The sequence below is a fragment of the Protomyctophum bolini genome (assembly GCF_963924005.1).
Source record: "Protomyctophum bolini genome assembly, chromosome: 17".
Lineage (NCBI taxonomy): Eukaryota > Metazoa > Chordata > Actinopteri > Myctophiformes > Myctophidae > Protomyctophum > Protomyctophum bolini.
The window spans coordinates 12,637,539-12,660,563 of record NC_137878.1 but is presented as its reverse complement, the minus strand read 5'-3'; the positions used below and the strand labels follow the sequence as shown (position 1 = coordinate 12,660,563).

At 43.5% G+C, this 23,025-nt stretch overlaps 1 protein-coding gene across 3 annotated transcripts in view; it reads left to right on the top strand.

Annotated features, from left to right (window-relative positions):
- Window positions 1–23,025, top strand: part of col22a1 (collagen, type XXII, alpha 1) — an 82,484-nt gene that overhangs the window by 3,227 nt on the left and 56,232 nt on the right. For 2 of the 3 annotated variants that reach the window (XM_080788249.1, XM_080788250.1), the window contains exons 2-9: window positions 675–829; window positions 1,199–1,765; window positions 8,087–8,167; window positions 17,095–17,206; window positions 18,454–18,577; window positions 19,512–19,787; window positions 20,476–20,556; window positions 21,442–21,558. In XM_080788249.1, the coding sequence (XP_080644375.1) occupies window positions 736–829; window positions 1,199–1,765; window positions 8,087–8,167; window positions 17,095–17,206; window positions 18,454–18,577; window positions 19,512–19,787; window positions 20,476–20,556; window positions 21,442–21,558 (1,452 nt within the window). In that variant the 5' untranslated portion in view covers window positions 675–735. Of the gene's footprint in view, window positions 1–674; window positions 830–1,198; window positions 1,766–8,086; window positions 8,168–17,094; window positions 17,207–18,453; window positions 18,578–19,511; window positions 19,788–20,475; window positions 20,557–21,441; window positions 21,559–21,790; window positions 21,836–21,967; window positions 22,031–23,025 lie in introns of all 3 variants that reach the window. The other variant, XM_080788248.1, reaches the window with a different exon arrangement.

Sequence of the window (23,025 nt, the reverse complement as noted above, 5' to 3'; positions counted from 1 at the left end):
CACTGGCCTAAGCGGTAGTCCTGTAGCATTTTAAGTGCTTCCTTTGTGTTGGCTTCCTCGCTAGAGAGACATCGTTTGCAATAAAAAACTTTGTTCCCTTTGTTTTTTTAGAGCATGTGCCAAGAAATGGAGAGGATATCAAACAATATTGAGAACACGTTAACTATGTATTCCAACAATATGTCCAACAAAACCGAGAAAGCATCTGTGCTATTTTAGCCATATTTTATAATTTGACAATTCAAAATAGCAGCTATGCTATTTTTGAAAAAATGTGTGCACAAAAGCACAAAAGGTTTAACTCAAATCTTTGCTTCTGGGGGATCCCTGGATGTTGGGTGGTCATTTTGGGGGTCCTTGCCATGAAAGAGTTTGAAAACGAGCAGCGTAACCTTTTCGGAAAACTGTTAGGATTCACAAGACTAGAATCGGCCTCAGGTCTTAAGCTCTGGGGGCGATAGTGGCCAATGGGATCGCAGAAAAAAAACACGGTCAAGTTGACCTGAAATGCATCTGAAATCCACTTGTGTACGTGGTACAGTAGGTGAGTTTCAAGTGTTAATGGGTTAAGACAATGGTTATCAACATCAACCAATTGTACAGCGCGGTTATAAACTTGACTGAGAACCTGCAATGGTATAAATCACTGACTATGTCCAACGAAATCTTCACAGCTTGGAAAACTTGATGGTGGTCGCAGCCTAGAGGAAAAGGAACTGACCCGAGGCCAAGAAGATGGAAGTACGACTGGGATTTAGGGTTAGCCTGCTTTTGATCACTCTGGCCGTAACTCTTTTAGGAGAGAGAGCAGAGGCACAGAGCAGGGCAGGTAAGACCATTGATTCTGCATGAATGAACATTACTGTACACACAGACAAAATAAAGACCCCCCCCCCCACACACACACACACACACACACACACACACACACACGTAAACCCTATTGACGAGCGTCTGCAGGGCTCCGTTCCTGGTATGCTCGTTTTTCCCCTCTACACCTACTCTCTTTGTTTGCTTACTGTATTAAGACATGGCCAAAATTGGAATTAACCCGTTCTCTAGAGCCATAATTATGAGGAGCACAATTTACAAACCATTCACTAAATAAATTGGTTGTTTATGTGTGCATCCCTATTCTGGATTGAACATAAAGTATAGGGTTTAAGTGGATACAAAATATGCCCTTTTCTTTTTCCAGGGTGTAAAAATGTCCACTACGACTTGGCCTTCATCCTGGATACCTCCTCCAGCGTCGGGAAAGAAAACTTCGAGAAGATCCGGCAGTGGGTTTCCAACCTGGTAGAGTCTTTCGACGTCGCGGCCGACAAGACGCGGGTGGCCGTGGTCCGCTACAGCGACCGGCCCACCACAGAGTTCCAGCTGGGCAGGCACAAGACGCTGGCGGAGGTGAAGCAGGCCGCCCGCAACATACGCTACCTGGGGGGAAACACCATGACCGGGGACGCCATCAGCTACACCGTCACCAACATCTTCACCGAGAGGAACGGCGCCAGGCCCAAGGCACGGGGCATCCAGAAGGTGGCCATCCTGCTCACGGACGGCAGGAGCCAGGATTACGTTCTGGAGCCTTCCAAGGCGGCCGCTAAGGCCGGGATCAGGATGTTCGCCGTGGGCATTGGGGAGGCGCTGCGCGTGGAGCTGGAGGAGATCGCCGCCGAGCCCAAGAGCGCGCACGTCTTCCACGTCGCAGATTTCGACGCCATGGACAAGATCCGGGTCCGCCTGAGGAGGAGACTCTGCGAGAGTAAGTGACCCGATCGAGATGACGTTCAATTAGCTACAGCGAGTGGTTCTAAAAGTGTGGTCCACCAGGGACGCTCAGGGTTACTTTAGTGTGGTCCAAATGGACACTTACAGGCCTCTAACTCTGAGAGCGTACATTTTGAGTGCAAACAAAAAGGTACTTTCTGTGGCTCGGCAGCTCGGAAGAACAAATATTTGGAGGTCCTGTTCATTTTCCATGTTGCAGGTCTTATGCAATAGTATGCCTGTGCAAATTGCCTGCACTATTAAAAAAGCTGTGTCATCACAGTATTCATGGAACAGAACATACCCCGATACTGTAGCCGCCACTGCAGAACAAAAACAACAGCGGACCCGGCCACGCCCCTCAAAGAATTGATTGGTGGCATCACTCACAGCTTGTTGTGAAGTGGGCAGATGGCTCAGAGCACACATGTAATTGAGTTTGACTCTTATTTTACCCCTTAACCACCGACCAAGCTTAACCACCAAACCCCACCCCGAAAGACGTGGTGGTGCAGGACTGCACATGCACAGTGGTGGAAAGTAACTAAGTACATTTACTCAAGTACTGTACTTAAGTATAACTTTGGGGTATTTTTGAGGGGCTCTAGCCCCTCCTATGCCCAGCTTTGTGTTTGTGTGCACCCCATAGCGATGATTTGATTGGCTGAGCACGAAATGCGAGGATAAAAAGTCGCCAAAAGTGATTGGCCGGAATGTGATGATGTATGATGATAAGAACGCCCCTCACTTCACAAGTGTGATTTTTGAGGGGCGCTATTCGTCTATATTCGTCTTACACAAACATACAATTCTCATTGACAATGAATGGAGAATTTGTGTCTGAACAAATCTGTATATTTGTCCTACACAAATATTAAATTCCCATTAACATTGAATGGAGAATTTGCATCATACAGTATGTGTCTGAGCAAATTAGCTTAGTGTCTATTCTTGTCCACACAAACATTAAATTACCACCGACAATGAATGGAGAATTTACGATTATGTGGACAAGCAAATTGACATGTTACTGTACGTCATGATGATAAGAGCGCCCCTCACCTGTATCGACATTTTCAAAAGATTTGTATACATTGTATCATTTGAAAACTTGTGAAAATGGACATTCTGCATAATACTAGAGTACTTTTGGTACATTTTGATGCCAATTATACTTTTATAATTTTACTCAATTACATTTTCAATACGTCTTTAACAGTAGATCTGCATTGCAGTATTGACATTTTTACTTAAGTAAAACATGTGAGTAATGTTTTCCACCACTGCACATGCATTAGCGCACACTGGCGCACAATGTTTCCCCGCTGACAAGAGATGAATCGTGAGAGGGTGGTGGGATGCACACAAGAAAGTGCCTCGTAAATGACAATTTTCTAAACCAGGGACATTTCTGTGGTATGAGCTTGCCCCCTATGTCTGGTGCGGAGGTGTGAAACACTGGAAAGCCTTAGTTATACTGTAACCTCAATTCTATTCTCCCCAGAGCAAAGCACACTAAGAACATCTCTCAGCACAGATACACACACACTTACAGAAAAATTATCTAACAGTGCTTTTGTTGGACAAGTACTACAAATTAGAAATAATAAGCGAAGAACAAAAGACAAATGTGGACTTTTCTGTCCTCAAATAGCTGTGCGGAGAGGTGGCAACGAGTGTGTGTGTGTGTGTGTGTGTGTGTGTGTGTGTGTGTGTGTGTGTGTGTGTGTGTGTGTGTGTGTGTGTGTGTGTGCTGTGTGTGTGCGTGCGCTCTCTTGAAGAAGATAGATGCTCTACACTTTCAAATTCCTGACTAAAATTAGCCGGACAGAAAAGCAAAGGATGCCTCGCCACTCCTCGCCACAAACACTAAATAAAGCGGAAAGGAGGAAACGACATGATTGCATGGTTTAGTGTATAGATAAGCGGTGACACACTGTCAACTTGCACTCTAATCTAGCTCGGATGTTCGTTTGACATGGCAGAGGGAAAATGAGTGCGGAGAGAGTTCACATTCACAACTAGACTGATAACCGTCGATCTGGTCCACTGAGGAGAGAGTTCACAACTACGATAACCCTCTGATCCACTGGAGAGAGAGAGTGCACACACACACAAAAACACAAAACTAATTAAAACACTGATCCACTGGGAGAGAGTTCACAACCCAACCAATGTGAGAACCCATTGTCAAAAAAACAAGTTGCCCTCTTTTCCTTTGAATTTGACAGAGTCAACAGTCTACACTACGACCTGACTGACCCACTGTACCAGTGGAACTCCACGAGGAGCAGAGAGTTTACAATTCACTGATAATGATAAACCACAGTGTCACTTGAGCCCCGGGAGAGGTGCTGTGTATTCATTTGAAAGCCCTTAACCTCTGACCTTGCCCCTTGACACCATAGACTCCGATCCATTCCAATCATAGTACCGAGGGCTCAATAAAAGCAGCCTGTCCATTATTTATAGTGACATGGTGTGTAGAGGAAGCCATTGCACATTAGGGAGCCGTGTTGACAAAGTGGGGTCCAGGGACCCCCTATAGGGATCCTTAGGGTGTTCCAGGCGGTCCCCAGCAGCAAAATGTTAAGCCCTACTTAAGCCTTCTTAAAGACGTGAGCCCTATTATATATTTCAGCTATTGGACTTTATTTTGAACGATTGTGACAAATTAAATCTTCCCTGTCCTTGGCACAACATATTTTCAAATGGGGGTCCACGGCTCAATGCAAGAATGTACATCAACTCTAGGGTCCTTGACATGAAAATGTTTGAGATCCACTTGTGTAAAAGTTGATCCACGACTTAAAAATATATCTCAAGACAAGACGAAAAAAGCTTCATGGTCATCCAGTGTTTTCCTTCTGTAATCTCTAAGATCACCATGTTTTGAGTGTAATTCTAAGTATACCAGTGGTCAGTGTAACTCTGGCTTGCCAAGCAACGCATTGGTTATTTTTGCCCTGGAAAATTACAGCTCTAATGTTTCAAGTGGGTCTTCTTAACATTCAGCCATCTCCGTGTCCATGTTTTAAACGCTCTCACTTTTTAATCAAAAGCTCTTTAACTACAGGCCTCTATTTACTCAGTCCTACGCTTACCAGTGCCATGGAGAGCTAGCTGGCTTAGCATCACAAACTAGGTCATAAACGGACATGTTTTACCCTATATAACCCAGCAATCTGGATCTGGCCAGTTGCCACATGCAGCCAGCGCCACAAAAAGACGCAGCAATTGTCCAATGCTGACTTCATGCTAAATCAAAGATGGCCTAAAGTTTAAAAAAAAATGCTTGCATCAACTTGACATTGAAATGGATGCATTTAATTCAGTCTGACCTGAAGCAGGGATCATTAACAATTAACATATCGTCTCTGGAAACCTCATTATGTCCAAAAAAATTTACTTTTTCAGGATTTAAATTCAAACAATAGCAACAGTAGCAGATCGGTAAGGTCAAAACGCGCCGCTTCACACCTCGTTTCGAGCTTTTGTGTGACACTGTAGTATGATCTAGTATGGAGATAGGAGATTTCTGCCTGACAGCAACGATATCCCTAATGGCCATAACAATGAATTACCAGAGGAGGGGATATCAAAAGCAAAAGCATGGATCACTGGTCCTCCCCCAGCGAAACCAACGCTGGACCCGTTCTACACATCCAGCAGGCAGCATGGCTTTATATTTCTTCCATTTTAACTCAAGGGCACATTCGTAAATTATAGCTTTAGGGCCACAAAAGCAGGGAGTTGCTCAGCTATGCTGCATGCTTTGCTATGTACGTCTCAGTGTTCAGCTATAAGCGACGAGTGACGCACTCGCACCCATTCACGGAAGTGTAATTTTCGGTAAAACTCTGGCTTTATAAACAATACAAACCAAGAATCCCTACAGTGTTCTTCCCGAGAGCCTGCCATTATCTCTTTTAAAAGACTTTTAAAGGGTTTTTTTACGCAGACAGAGGAAGAAGGAAAAAAAGCACACCTTCAATTTCAGTTATAAGTAGATGAAACCGGCAGAAACAAATATCACAATAGATCAGATCAGGTCAGACAATGAGATTTTACTGTACGGTACAAAAGAAAAACACATCTCTATCTCTTCACCAAAGTCAGCCTGTGAATACAGATACGTTAAGGCTGCAGTGAAATGCTTGGATTCTCTAGAAATAGACACAGCAGTGTCACAGGAAAACAAGCCATATCAACAGAATCTTCCCCATAAAACAGACACAGCAAAGGTTGAAGACTTCAAACTTGACAATTTTACACGCCTGTGATTTATGGAAATTACAGGGTTCGACGGCACATATTTTGGCAGATACGTGATCCACTACAGCACTTCTGGGTGTCTGAGTATTTTATTTCAACAATAGACACTGTCAACAAAATGTTGTGCGTACATTGAATGAGAATAATGAGAACATACTGTATGCTGTACGTGTACGGTATGTAATGTATACTGTAATGACAGTTGTGTTCAGGTTCTGTGCAGTGGTGGAAAGTACATTTACTTAAGTACTGCACTGCATTAAATACAATTTTGACGTATCTGTAATTTACTTGAGTATATCTCCAATTATTTTACGTCTACTCCACTATACATCTCAGATCCAAATATTGTACTTTTACTCCACTACATTTATTTAAAATCTTTAGTTACTAGTTACTTTGTCGATTTTGATTATTATTACAAAACCTACATTAACCACTTCAATCCTACATACATTTTGGCCATTTGAAAACAGCTGATCTACAAGCATTTTCAAAAGATTTGTGAAAAAGGACATTCTGCATAAGGAGTACTTTCTACTTTTGTTACTTTAAGTACAGTTTGATACCAATACATTTGTACTTTTACTCAAGCAAATGTTTAATTCTGGTATTGCAGTATTGATATGAGTACTGTATTGAGTATTGCTGTGCATAAGTGTCATGTTTCTTACGGTTCAATTAAGCCAAAACTAAACAGATATGCCATCACCTCCTAAGAACCTTGGACTCAAGCTATGCACAGAGACTGTTTCTAATTCAAGTTAATAGGCGCTGCACAGTGCTAGCGTAACAATCTCAATCAAAGCCTCTAAGGCTTAAGCAGTTGTTCAAAAGTGTCTTTAGCCATAAACGTGGCACCTTGACACAAACAGACTGAAGAGCCGCCCGCCACCAACATAAACTACAACATCAAACTTTTTATTTGGTATTGTAAGTATGTTTTGATGAAAATACTTTTGCACTTTTTACTCAAGTCAGTTTTTAATAGCAATTCAAGTCTCTCGAAGGCTTAAGCAGTTGTTCAAAAGTGTCTTTAGCCAATAAACGTGGCACCTTGACACAAATAGACAGAAAAGGCGCCGCCAACATAAACTCACCCCACATGGCATCCAATGGTTTTGGCTTTCTCACTGTCACCACCAGCATCGCTTGGGCAGGCCAAGCTTTTGAGCTATGCCTGTGTGGTGATGGACATCTAAAAGTGTTGCCTCCAGGGGTCTGTGCCCTGGACTCCCCAGGGGACATTCTCTCAGTCTGTCTGGGCCTGGGGGCCACGTCGGGTCGGGTCGGATCACATGACACTGCTCCAAGTGGGACACCTGCTTCCTGAAACCATCAATAACATAGTGTCGCTGTCGGCTGAAAACCTCACATGTCCAAAACGGCTCCTTTTTATTATATAAAAAACAAGAAAAACAATGACAATAAAATAGCAGATCTAGTAGCTCACTGCATGAGCTTTTACATCGGCTATTGTCATTACTTTTGTATGCGGCAGGCTTGTATGATGACATAAGCACTCATTTAAGAAGAAAACGAAAACAAAAAAGTATATGGAGATTACAAGGTGTAGCTGACAGTGATGATAGTGTAACACGGTCAGTCAAACTGCTTGTAAACATTTTCAAGAGCTTGTTTGCTTATTGTAAAACGGTACATAGTCACTGTTATTTATTTCAAAGGCATGTAAAAGCTATAAAGATATAGGCCTAACAACCTCACGTTCGTTCGCCCACTTAAACCCTATACAGCAGCATACTGAACTTCATTGCCTGGAAGTCCCCCAGGGGGCTAAATTAGGTTCTCTCTTTTTTCCGTCTATACATCAAATCTGTACAAGCTGTGAGCTTTTATATCAGATACCGTATGTTTGCAGAATGTTTCCGCCAGAATTAGGGATGCTGCTGGGGCTCTGGTGATTAAGAAAGCACGATTCATAAGCCTGCAGCTGGAGCTTATCTTGTTAATTTCCTGACAGATGGATTGCCACTTAGGGCTTGTTTTACTAAACTATATTTTCTTTTTTTTCCCCTCTCAGATGTGCTGTGTCCAAACATGAAGGTGCAACCGGATCGCTTTAAGCCCAACAGTACCAGTTATGGTCTTGAAGAGGTTCCAGGTATGTGAAAAATGGACGCTTATTTCTCGAAACATTTCCACAACCGTCCCTTTTTCCTGCATGCAGAACAACAGCGATACGAATGCTGAGGACAAGCATTCAGAGGCAACACAAAAGGATGTGCAGAGTTACAGATGGTAGACAGTTTATTATTCTTTTGGCGGAAGGGGAAAAAAAAGAACACTCAGAAAAACATTACTTGCGGTATCTCCAAATGATTTAAGGTAGCTCAGGTGCATTCATTAAGTTTGTTTAACAGATGTGTCATTGCTGCCACCGGAGTAAAGTCCTGTAAATGTGTAGGCCAACAAAATAACTTGCGTAAAACAAGTTGCGGACCTCCTTGGGGGCACATCACAAACTAATAAATAGACGCATGGGGATAACCTTTAAAGAGGTAGAGAAATTTGGCCAATAGACTCAATAGACACATTTCACCATGTCACGATTGTGGACTAGTTTTGCATCCAAAAAGCCACTCACACCTCAATGTTCATTTCTCAGTGTACGAGGCCGAGCCTTTTTGTTGTTTATGATCCAGAGTGTTAACTCATTTTGAGAGGGAACCCCTGTTGGTGGTTACATACATTATGTTATAATTTAGCTATTGAAAAATAGCAGATCTACAAGCTCTACCTACAAACTTGTAGGTCTGCTATTTTTTTTAAATCGTTAAAATGTGCCTCAAATCTTTCCAAAAATGTTGATTATTTAGAAGACATTTTTATTTATTTTTGACGTAAGGTGGAAAGTAACTACAGTACTTTCACTCAAGCACTGTACTTACTGGAAGTACAACTTTGAGGTACATTTACATTCCATTACTTTACTACTCAGAGCCAAATGCTGTACTTTTTACTCCACTATGATTATTTGACGACTTTAGTTACTACTTTGCGATTGAAAATAGCCAATCTACATGCGCCATGAGCTCGTCGATCATCGGATGTTGTACTATATATTTGGTACTATGACTATTTTGATGCCAATACTTTTGTAATTTTACTCATTGTTGTAATAGCCTACAGAACTTTTACTTGTAACAGAGTTTTTTTTGCTATTTTTGAACAATTATGCAAAATCTTTTTGCTGGTTTAGAAGGCATTCGTAGAATCAGCCTTTTTCAACCACTTTTTTTTAAGACCCAAAAGATTTATGCACTCAGGAGATCAGGACTACAGCCCCCTGCAGCACACTATGAGCAGATCGATCTCTTTACTGTAGATGTAATCGCGTCATGACTGTCTTCATGAGTTTCTCAGAAGTCTTTAGTAGCACAGCCAGATAGGTAGAATGTTGTCATAAGAATGTCTATGGGGGATGTGGGTTCCTGTCTGTACCGCCCACGCACATTCATCATGCTAAGAGAAAAAACAGACGCACGCACGCATGCACAGGCAGAAGTGTGCACACACGACTCCTCTGCTACTGTATAGGACTTCATAGAATTGACAATGCTCAATACAGTAAATAAAATAATGTTTTACAATGTGCATTTCTTCAAGTTAGACTGCACATTATGCTCACAACCTATTGCTTCATCTGGGTAGTAGTCAGTTACATAGCTGCAGACAGACAGACAGACAGACACAAGGATGTGCAAATTGTTAAATTGATGTTGGCCAAAGGGAAAGTTTTGAGTGCAACACCAGAAACCTAGGGGTTGGGTTTTGATGGTGACATTTTTTCACACCCCAGAATTTGTAGCTACAGATTGAAATGGCTTTGGGTCAAAAGTTAACGACCAGTCCATATAGTATAGTGTTGATTTGAAAATATAGCTATTCTGACTTGGTGTTTGTTGTGCAGGGAAGACAGAACGGGTTCCCACTGACGAGACACGATATCACATGGTCTCTAGGCCCAGTGCCAATTACATCATGATTTATGTTATGTTTAACTTGTTAACGGAATAACGATGAGTCAAGATGAACCACTAAAACCCAACAGTGTTTTTAAAGCAGCCTGAGAACTTTGTCGATTGTGCAGTAAAGACATTTTAATTTAGATAAATCATTGTTTCTTTAGTCTAAGCCAGCACAACATCCAAATCCCTTTGCACAGCAAACATAGTTTCACAAAAAAAAAAAGAAAAAAAAGCTTGAGGGATAAAGAAAATTAAATAAGAGAGATATTACCCTTTTTAATGTTCAGCATTCATAGCCTACAGAGATCCTTTAAGTGGCTCTTTGGTACTAAATCTAATCATACCCCTTCTTAATTCTGAGTGCTCAGTCTGAGCTTTACTCACCATCGCAAAATATTTGAATTAGGCAAATCAAAGACGAGCATTTAAAAGTTAAGATCAGTAATTTGTGGCTGAGAGCTTGGATTTTGTCCCTGTAGTCAGAAGCACTGGACACAAAATATCCCTTGTCATTATGAACCAAGCTTCTGAAAGGCTGCAACTCTTGGCCTGACATTTCTATAAAAGAAATGTCAAGTCTAATTGGACGTGATTATATTCTGACAGCCAAGGAAACCAGTGGGCAGATCGAGGCAGACTTGTGATATTGACAAGAGAGAGAGAGAGAGATAGAGCCCCATGGTCATTGAGGCTCTTAATCTGCACTAGTGGTTGTCTAGGCCAGTGGTTCTCAACCTGAGGGTCGCGACTCGCGACCCCCCAGAAAAGAAAAAGATAGATAGATATATATATTTTCTTTCTTTTCTTTTTACCGACCCCCAGGTTGAGAACCCCTGGCCTATATAGACAACCACTAACTACTAACCACTTTTTTTTGCAACAGAATGGCTGGAAAATCGAAATTAAGAAATACATAGTAGACATTCCTCAATAGGCCCATTATATCTGGTTTCAGTATATTTGATTTATTTATTATGTATTTGTATTGGGGGTGTAGAGGGCAGGGCAGGGGTTGCGAGACATGGCCAAAGCATTTCCGGGGGTCCCCAGCCAAAAACGTTGAGAACCCGCATCTTGTGATGAGATTTGCACAAAGTTTCATGCTTTTTCCAAAAAATAGCAGATCTACAGTGCAAGCTCATACTGTAGCACAGCACGAAGTAGCACACTATGATATGGTAGATCTGTTATTTTTGAACAGCCAAAGTATAAAATATATGGTGTGGTTAAAATGATTGTGATGCAATCACTTGACACCCTGCCCCTGGTTTAAACACTTATATTATTGGATTTTGTCTTTTTCTTCTTTTCTTTTGTGTGTGTGTGTGATAGCCTATCACACTACAATTTGGCCCCCTTTTAGTGACTCTGAGGGCCTAGGGGTCCCGGGTGTGCTGTTATAGGATTCTGGTCATATCGGTTCATATCGGTATCGGCAAATATGCCAGTCTAACCACAGATCCGACACAGGGGTAAGGGGTTGACACTATGGCAGGTACATAAAATGTTGGGGCATGTGGAGTTTGCTTTGGAGATGCCCAAACTGTCTATATAGCTAGATAGCTATAAACACTATTCCCCCGTCGGTGGACTTCAAAATAAGATTTTCTTTCTTTTTGTATTATTATAAATATTATTCTCTGGTATCGGTATTCGGTATCGGAACATCCCTAATTGTGGAATAGATGTTAGAGAGCTCTGTCCCCACAGTGGGTTGGTGGCTGCAGCTATAGCTTAGCAGGCCGATCTGCATCATGAGGGCACTCACATGCTGCCAGCTGTCCCCATCAAAAGAATGCACCGTGTATATACGCTTATTTTGCCTTTTTCCCAGTCAGTGAACTCATCTGGATTTTCCCACAGATCGCCCCTTTGGTCGTTTTTGGTCGTTCCAAAATAACTTTTTTTTTCTGGTTGATTATACATTATCCCTCGCCAGGAGCTGAAATTACAGGTCTGTGCTTGCAGATTGTCGCAAACAGCCACAGACACGGGGGGGGGGGGGGGGGGGGGGTGAGAGAGAGAGAGAGAGAGAGAGTGAGAGAGCATATTTTGCATGGTGACAGAAGGGAACACAGGGCTTATAAAGACACAGCTGGCATGGGGACTTCGACCCATGCAGCCCTCCTCCCGCCCACTGTTGCCAGGTTTTGTGAGAGAGACAAGCAGACAGGTCTATACAAAAAACAAGCCCAAAAGAAGCGACTATAGGTTGCACACGCACACGCGCACACACACACACACACACACACACAAATGCATTGTCAAATTGACAGGAAAATGTTTGAGAACCGCTGGTTTAAACAACATTAGACAGCAAGCCCAGTTCTATACCGCTTCTTCCACAGCCATTGTTTCAATATTAATATTTTGCTGATGGTTTAGCCTTTTCTTTAGCCTCCAGTGGTTTTCAGGCCGTGATCGACCCCCCAAAATAATCATATTTGAACTGGGGACCCCAGTTCCACAGAACAAATATTGTAAGAATATCCACTCTACAAGCTCACAATCGCCTTACAACACAAGGGGTTGTGAGCTTGTAGATCGGCTTGTAGCTTGTAGCCTCTTTCTTATATGATTTGACAATTTGGCCAATGTTTGACCAGTTTTTATAGTATAGATTGCTGATTACTTTTGATGCCTTTAAGTAGTCACTCCCCCCCCAAAAAATAAAATGATATATGGGGAACCCCTGAGGGTCCCGAGTCCCGACCTATACAGGTTGAGAACCACTGCATTAATCCACCACTGCTAATAAGCGGACTTGGCAACCCTGCCTCCCACACGCTAGGATCATGATGAGGGGGTGGGGGGGAGAGACGCGTCACGCGTCAGACCGAGAAGTGCTGTATCAGTTAACAGCAGGACTACAGAGCTCAGCTGCTCCGGCAGACTCAATTAACGGTACTTAGCGGCTGATAAGATGGTTGTCGTGCCGTTTCTTTTCGTCCTCTCGTATTCCGTTTGTTGTGACGCCATCGTTTCCGGTTGTTATTTTCTACCCTGTTGCTAATGGCACGCAGGGGTAGCCTGCCTATACAGCCTACAGTATGTTTCGTCGTCGGGCCACCTGTTTCCAGGCTTAGGCCTATTTCCAAAAACACCCACGCAGTAATAAGCCCTGCATGTGGAGGACTCTCACGTTACCGCCTTCAACATGTGGTGGTTTGCAATGTTTTTCTTTTTTTAAATATAGTTTTTATCCCACGATTTTTTGCAACCCATTTTTTTTCACCCAGTGTCGATTACCTAATGTAATCCTGGGCACTACACTTCCTCTGCCAACCTGGGGGGGGGGGGCAGCAGACTGACCTCATGCTTCCTTCTATGCATGAGGAGTCCAAGCTGCTTCTTTTCACCTGACAGGGGGGAGTTTCCCGGGCCGGACGTAGTGTGTGGAAGGAACACGTTATTTCGACCAGTTCCTTTTCCCTCAATCAGGCGCCCCGGCTAGCCAGGGGGAGGCAGTTTAGAGACCAGGATTAGTGCATGTTTTGTGAGGGTACCTACCCTAGGGGACACGGGGAGAACATGCAAACTCCACACAGAAAGGCCCTTTCGCCAACCCCGCCTCGGGTATGGGCACTGATGACACGGAGGAGAGAACACGCCGCTAGCACCAGGCACCCTCAGCGTCCCCAGCGAGAATCGAACCCAGGACCTTCTAGCTGTGACAGCACTACCGACTGCGCCACCATGCCCCTGGTTTGCACTGTTGATGTCCCACAGTGTAGACAATACTACTGTAGCTACAGATGGATGGAAAGTATATAGCTATAGGCCTACAGCACGCGCCGGAGCCTTCTCATTTATGCACTTTATGCAACTATTACTTGTTTATATAATTTAGCAAAATTAACAGAGTACAATTTATTTTATCAATTGACGCCACATTTTCACGATTTTTCAAAAATAGCAGACCAACAAGCTTGTAGCGCGGCACTCAGTGCCGCACTACGAGCTTGTAGATCTGCTATTTTTCAATAGCTAATACATAATGCTGAAAACACCAAAAGGGGTTCCCGCCCAAACTGGGTTCAAACGGTTTTGTCTCATCACAAACCAAAATTTGGTCTGAACCATGAGGCTTTGAAGTGCAAAAGCAGCACACTATCCAGACGAGTAAGGGCAGGGACAGCAGTTCAAACTCAAAAAAGGAAGTACCAAACAAGCAACCGCGAGTCCAAGGGAGCAGCTAGCTAGGCTGGCAAAACTAATATATCCTATATAGGATAACATGCAGGAAAGGTCAAACACACAGCAGGGGCCAACAGAACCTGAGGTAACACAGTAGGTTGAGAAGCCAATAAGACAACATAACTGAGCAGAATGAGAGAGAGAGAGAGAGAGAGAGAGAGAGAGAGTAGGTATTAGTCTGGAATCTGAGTGGAACCTGCATTTCCACCGCTATACTGGGCCCAGTTTGGTGGGGCCCAGATTGGTGCCCCACAACTTTCGGGGGCAGTGAACACAGCCACACAACCGAGCCAGGCCGGGCCAGAACTCAGGTCAGGTTTCAAGGTGGGGGGAGGGGAGGCTGCCTGATGAGAAAAAAAGCCTAACATCTCCCTCGGGCCCACAAGGGTTAAATTGTTAGCTTTCCACACTGGAGACACAAGTTTGAATCCTGAGCTTTACATATGGAAAAGATAGCAGGACATGTGTGCAGTGTTTCAGAGTGGTTTAGCAGGAAGGAATGTAGCAGTGGACACTTTAAGGTCAATATACATGTTCCGTCCGATCTCAAAGAAACTAGCTCATGCAGAAAACAAAGGTGACAAGCTCACAGTACCGTGTCCCTCTGGGACGCGCTGTGAGCTTGTAGATCGGTTATTTTCAGCGAAGATATAATGTAGATATTCACCAGGAGCCTGGATGGCTTGGTTCCAGGCTTACAATAATTTATATACAAATTTACAGAAATCTCTACATACTGGAGGAAGGATATGGGCTTTCGATGCGTAACACCACATTATTATGCTATTTTGGTTTGAAGGGGGATACCACTAATTTTCAACATTGAACTATGTCATTATTATAGACTAGGAATCCACAGAGGGGTGCCCCATGGGTGCAGCCATTACTGCGGTGTACCAGTCGGGCACACCTAAGCTTCCATGCGCGGCCAACAGAAGCTGTCTGCCGGGTCTCTTCCGGTCTTTTTAGACAGCTGGTGGAGCTTCCGTTCCGTTCTGCTTCCGCTATGCTTCGCAAGGAAGCTCAGGAAAGCTTGCCAATGCAATCACGCATCGCCATCGCCTCCCGTTGCCTCCATGTTGCCTTCCGTTGAGATACAGACAAGAGCGGGAAGAGGCGTCTGTCTACCTTTATAATTATGTCTATGGAGTACACCTTTGTGATGTCACCGATCACTTGACCTCAAGTTCTAGACGTCCTCCGTGCTAAACATAAGGGAGGGGGAGGACTTATTTTTTCCCCCCACACAACAACTAAGGTATATTAATGACATTGTTCAATGTTAAAAATATGTTCCCCTGTAACTTAAGCGGTTAATGATATCTGCAACACAACAACACACAGCACAACAGAAGCACCATGCAGCCTTCATCCTGATGCCATCATCATCATCGCCATGGCTACCGGTGTGTTTCTTAAACAAAGGCGTGTCCTTTCCTAAATATACAGCAGGCTGTGGTTTGGGGGGCGGGGACCACTGTAAATCAAATGCGCATGGCTGGTATGGTACTCAGGGCTTGACATGAACTTTTTGAGGCACTTGTCCTTTTGGATAAGTACATTTCCCATTTACTTGTCCGGATAAAAATCAGACCTGTCTGAACTGAGTGGTGCTGCGCGCGCACACACACACACACACACACACACACACACACACACACACACACACACACACACACACACACACACACACACACACACACACACACACACACACACACACACACACACACACACACACACACACACAAAGGTCCATCTGGTTCTTCATTACAAGAATATCATCATCATGAGGCTAATTTCCCGCAAAAACTTAATTGCCCACAAACAATAACAGAAAAGCCAGTAGAATATAGAGCCCTGAGGGACTCCGGTCAACCATGTGGGGTGCAAGTGGTTAATTCCACCACAACGTGCGGATGTTCGCCTTTTTAATCCCACATGTTTATAGAGTCCACACCCGACATTAAGTTCAGAGAGTTTCGTGTCAATCTTTTGGACACCAGCATGTGCACACATGCACTCTCACACGTGCTCGGACACACACACACACACACACACACACACACACATAATTGTACAGTGGTAGCTGTATCTTCTGGCAGCACATCTAAAGAACCATTAAGCGAACCGGCTGGTTTCCATTCAGTAATAGTGTGAGTTTAAGCTTCGCCCAAGAAGCCACAAATACAGCAGGCTGCTGCAGGGTGTGGTATAGCGTTCCTTTGACCCAGTTCAGCTCTGGCAGCACCGTGGTGTTTGACACGACCACAACTCAACTCCACTCCACTCCACTCCACTCCACACAACTCAACTTCCTGGTGTCATTGCAGCACACTTAGACGGGGGTCGGCAGTGGCTCGGGGGTCGAACTATATCGGCCGCTTTGGGAACCAGAACTTACCAGTTCAATCACAGGCTCACCCAGAGTTATAGTCGAATAGTCCTCGAGCGAGATGTTAAACGCCCTAATTGCTCCCGATGAGCAGGTTGGTGCCTTGCATGGTTTCCTCCGCCATCGGTGTGTGAATGTGTGTGTGAATGGGTTAATGTAATGCGCCTTGGATAAATGTGCTATATAAATACACCATTTACCACTTAAAATATTTGACAGAGAAACCTACAGTAATGCTTTCTGTCTACTGTACAGATAAACATTTCCATTGGGTGTGATGCTTGTAGATCTGCTACTTTCATTGAATGTTCACCCAAGACCATTAAGAATAGGGACACTATAGGATACATTTATTTATTTATCAATGCGATGACCCCCACTGAAGTGTGCAAAAACAACTGTCTGTGTTTATGTGTCCTTGTTTGTTAACGGCACAACAGCAATTATGGATGTTTGTGTTCACCGCAGGGTTTGACCTGATGGAATTCTTCAACGTCAGAGACATTTTGGGGACCAGAGTTGACGAAGGACAAAGCGCGTATGTTCGTCTGGGGACCATGCCCATTGTACAGCAAACGGAGTAAGTGACCAGATTAGATTCCCACGCAATCTAATCACTTTATCCTGGCAGAATATGAGTGCACAAAGGCATTCTAATGCTACAGCCAAGCACCGCAACAATACACTAAACTATAGGCCTCCCCAACATTAAAGCTACCAAGCCAAGCTAACATACATGGCTTTTGTAATTTGGAAATGTCCAAAAGTAGTTAGTCCAAAAGTACACCCTTAAGGTGTACTTTCCAGGCCTATATTATTGTTACTGTAGGCAACTTACCACTTGTGGAGACTGTTGTGCAGACTGAATTGAAGCTATCAGTACAGCCAGCCCAGTTCACTTGCATCTTGAGTCTGTTATTCCAGTGGTTCACTTTTTCATGTCAATTAAGGACCCCCAACATGACATGTAGGCTATTTGGTGGGCCCTAAACTCCAAATCTGTTTACCCATTTTGTAAAGTACAAGATTTCATCGTACCCATAAAGAATATTGACAAACTAGTAAGAGAAAAAGAAGGGACAACAACCCCTACAGTACGAATGCAACAAACACAATCCTACCTCCTGGTGTGGTTGGAGGCTGCATGGTCAACCAGCTTCATAGTCCACAGCCTGGCATTCACACCAGCTGGTAGTCAATCACTACTCATCACTATTCACTACTGAACCACACATCAATTAAGGGGAGAGACATGCACAAGAAACTACACGTATCACCCAGGGTCATAACAGTTGTATACATACTTCAGACAGTCGTCCAGAGACTTGGGTCAGATCTGAACCCATTTGATTTGGCATTAGGAATCCATTGCAACTGCATGCCCCTGTTGATGTCAACACTAGGCAGGGTTCAAACCCACAACCTTCCACATGAAAGGCATATGCTCTAACCGCTACACTAGGCAGCCAATTAATGTAATTATAAAAATAATAATAATAATAATAATAATAATAGTAATAATACTGTGAATTTATATAGTGCCTTTCAAGAACTCAAGGACACTTTACATTATCAAAAATACACAAAGGTGCCAAAAGCCTGAGTGAACAAGTGTCTCTTCAGTGGGGACTAGAGTCCAAAGTTGGCGCCTGACAATTCTCCATGGTTTTCTTGTTATGTTATGTTTTTTTATACCGTACGTTGTGTTGTGTTGTGTTGTGTTGTCATTGGGCCACGTCATGCCAAAGCAAAATGGACGAACTTAACACCCAAAATAATTTGTGATGAAGAAACATCAATGACATGAATATTTATTTCATTCCACAGAGATGTGTTTCCTCAGGGACTGCCAGATGAATACGCTTTTGTGACGACGTTTAAATTCAGAAAAACGTCCCGGCGTGAAGACTGGTACCTGTGGCAGGTCTTTGACAAATATGGAATCCCACAGGTGAGTAGTACACCAAATAACAGGAATACATTCAACCTTTTGTATCCAAATTTGACCGGGCCTTATAGTAGCACCTTGATTACTGCTGAACAAGTGGTACTGCATGATGTTCAAAATGCAATATATCTTCTTACTAAATAGACTTTACATTATAGAGCAACAATAGAAGTTTTTAGCACTCGCATGGGGGACACAGGTTCAAATCCCGAGTACCGGTAGGTCTTTTAAAAGTAAAAGAAAACAGAAGCCCAACTTATGGGAGAAATTAACAGTAGAATCAAATTAGAGCATATAGCCTTCAGTAGTGTAATAAGTTACATAAGAAACATTAAGACTTCACTCACACTGTGAGACAAACGTGTTGTATGAGGGGGATGGGGGCAGTCGAAAAACACATACAACAACATACATCAGCTTGTAGGCAAAAATGTTGTATCAAACCATGTGACTTCCATTGGAAGTGCATTGGGGCGGCCATGACACTTACAACTTGCTTACATCTACCATGCAACATAGTTGTAGCCTATGCTAGATGTATAGGTGTGAGTAAAGCCTAGGTCTGACCGCTCTTAAGTGTTGGTGACACTGAAGAAAGGTCATGTTAACAATAATGGCCTGGGCCATGGCTCAGTGGTCCAGGCACCGTGGCTGGCAATCCAGCCTGGCAGTGTGCCGCGGGTTCGACTCCCGATCCCGATGGCCTTCGGCAAGGTCATAGAAATAGATTTTTAGCCGCAAGTCATCGACTGAAGTTGCCAGTCTGATATGTAAGGGAAGAGAGTTCCACATCCTTGGTACGTAGCTGGCAAAGGTAGCTTCGTCGTGTCTCTTGCCATTTGTTGGGATTTCGATCAGCCGTTCTGTACCGAGTGAGCGTTTTAAGCTTTTAATGTATTTTTCTTTCTCCCCATTCTGTGCCTGCGTGTCATACCAGGTGTCAATCCGCCTGGACGGCGAGAACAAGGCGGTGGAGTACAACGCTGTGGGGCTGACCAAGGACGCCGTGAGAGCCGTGTTCAAGAACCCGGAGGTGGACAACCTCTTTGACCGCAACTGGCACAAGATCGGCCTCAGCGTGGACTCCAAGGCCGTGTCCCTGTATCTGGACTGCAAGCTCATCCAGACGCTGCCCATCGAGGACAGGGAGGACATAGACATCCAGGGGAAGACGGTCATTGGGAAGAGGCTGTACGACAGCGTACCGATTGACGTGAGTCTTAAAAAAAAATCAGTAAAGATGTCAAAGCAAAATGTGAAAAGTGTAGCAAATTTCATCTTCTAGTATAGACTGAAACAGTCTTATTCGGCCAGACCAATAACAATAAATATAATTATATAACATCGGTATGAGCAATTATGCAGCCCATGTTTGAACCACTTTTAACCTGCCATTCCTATTTTAGGCACAACATTATTGGTGAGTCACATTTGTTATTTAAAAAAATATTTAAACATTTCAAATATAGACAGTCTACAAGCTGACAACCCATCGCATCGCAATGTGTTGCGTTGTGAGCTTGCATATTGTCTATTTTCTTTATTGTCTAGGTTTTTTTTATTAAAACTAAAATGTAATTATTATAATTAATTCAGCACTTTTTGAAAAAAGTATTGGTCAAATCGGTGGCTGAGTAATCCCACAAATTGGGATTGTAGTCAAACCACAAAAATCTGGCTTCAGTCGTGTGTAGCAAATGGGGAAAGGCAGTGCCATGAAGTATTTTCAGTGTCATGATGAAATGGAAGTACAATTCCAGCAAAGTGCACAGAGTCTCATTACAGGGTACTTCATGTCCAGCTCATGGTGAGATGTCCTTTCCGCATAAAGTCCAAGGTGATCCTGGTATGTTTGATCAGTTCATGCGGTTGAGCGTGCTCTCTCTCCTCTGCTCCTCCAGTTTGACCTGCAGAGGATGATGATCTATTGCGATTCCAAGCATGCAGAGCTGGAGACCTGCTGTGATCTGCCCACGGGACCGGTGAGTTTGACCCTTGGGATCATCTTTATCGAGTCACAGTGCTATCATGTTCGTCACGTATTCCCAACACATCACTGTGCTTAGTGCCGTTGGTTCTCAAAGTGACCCACAGGGGTCCTTGAAGGACATTCAAGTCGGTCCCCAGCAAAATGAGTTGATATAGTATTATAAAACTCAGTTTTAACACTTTAACCCTTTTCTGCAAAACACATTGGATTGCCTGGTTGTTGAAATGTGATATACAAATACAAATGCCGTGCTTTGCCCTATCGGCTATTTGAAAATAGCAGGTAAAGATGGGCCGCGATGCGTAGATCTGCTATTTTTTCAAATAAAAACATTTGGAATACTTTTGAAACATTTTGCCATCTTCTATGGCACAAAATAGTTTTAGATTTGTCGGCTGTGGCCAAATGTATATTATTGAAATTGAACGCGTGCATGCGTGCGTGCGTGCATGCATGGTGGGTAGGTTATTAGCACTTTCCCAAGCCTATGTATTTTCAGTAGGCTAGTATTTTTAGTAGGCTAAATCACCGAACAACTTAAAAAAATATCCATGAATTCCGAATAACCCCTATAATGTGTATATAGGCTTCATGAAGTGTGTAATTGATACAAATTAAATATTGTTTTGGGTGAAATACTCCTTTAACTTTAAGCCTGTTCATATACTATGCCTGATTGTACGGGTGGAACGAAGATGCTATTTAGGAATCCCCCGCCATGCAGTGGCCTTGTGGCTGCGGAGCCACTCTCCATTAACTTTCCATGTGGCATAATCTGAAACGGTCCGCGGTTTGGTGTGACTCTACAGCACGGTCACCGTGGCATGCATGCACGCAAAGTTGACATCATGTTCTATTTTGTTGGCCGTTTCTGCAGTGCCCCAAGAAAGTGGTGACGGAGGCGCCCCCGTTGGAGATCCCCACGCCCACGCCGACGGCCGTGGAGCAACAGAAAGGCCCCGAAATCAACTGCTCCTGTCCCGCTGGAGAGGAGGTGACGTTCTGTTGTATACCTCTTCTGTCCATGACTCACTTCCATCGGCTGTCCTTCGTCCTATATAAGGCTGGGCCGCGATTATGTCGATATCTTATGAGACTATAGATATCGTCTGATATTTTGGGTCGTAATCGATACGGCATAATATATAAGCCTTGTGTGCAGATCAGTGGAAATGTTTCATTTCACGGCCTTTCCAAAGACGTTTCTATTTCCATTTCCTATACAGGGAGAGCCCGGCATTCCTGGCGTTGCAGGTCCTAAGGGTGAAAAGGTCATCTACCGCTCCTTTTAAGTAATATTGTGTGACATTTCTTTCTGTAATAACAGCTGGTTTTTTTTTGTTTTTGTTTTGGTCTTTTGCCATGCCTTTGCATTGTGTGACGTGCCTATACCCTTTTTTTAGGGCGACACTGGCATTAAGGGCACCACCGGAGCAGCAGGCCCCAGAGGACTAAAAGGAGAAGTTGTATGGAAAAGTGCTTATTTATTGTAGCGGACAGTTAATGTTTTTATCCTGAAGAAATTAGCTATAGCTGCTTATGTATAAAAAAATTACGACAAACGTAACGATCTGTATGAATGTGAAATCCCAGGACTATTTAATTGTCCTGGGATTTCACATTCATACAGATCCTTACGCATTTTCAACCTCATGTTCAATTGGACTTCGCTATATTGCTCAGTATTTAAGACGGTACCATTTCTGTCTTTGACCGACTCAGTGGCCTTGTGGTTAGAGTCAGTGTCCACTGTCCACCCTGAGACTGGGAGATCGGAGTTCAATCCCCGTCTGAGACAGTACCCAATGCCTCCCTGCTTGGCACTCAGTATCAACGGTTGTATTGGGGTTGAAGTCCCTGTGACATACTAGTATCATGTCAAGCTGTATCAAGCTGTCGCATACTATACGGAAACAGCAGAGAGGCTCCAGACCTACAATATGGGCCACGTGGCTCAGGAACCGTTGGTTCCCAAGGCTATATACTTCCTCACCATTGCTGTCTACTCGCTTTGCTTCTCACAGGTGGGCTGTCTGTATACCAATGACATCATCGGATGGGATTCCAAGTTAATGGAAACTACAGCCTTTGTATTCCTAGACATTTAGAACGCCGATACAGAGGGAGAGGCCAGGCAGGTTTCTGAACAGCCCACCTCTGACATGCAGAGAGCGTGTAGACAGAAGTTACACCATCATATAATGAGCATTAGTGAGGAACAATTTTGAGAAGAAACGGTAGAGTTGGAAATAGGTTTAGTGCTCCTTTAATGCATGCTAGATTCTTACGAAAATATGTAGATTTTTGATATTATTTTGGAAAAGGTCATTTAATATATAAATCTGTAAAGTTACATGTGTACTTTTCAGTCATGTCAGAGTGCATGCATGTATTTCCTCTATACAATCCACCCCTGCTTCTTTTCGCGCCTCGATAATAATTGATCCTTGTCGATGAATTA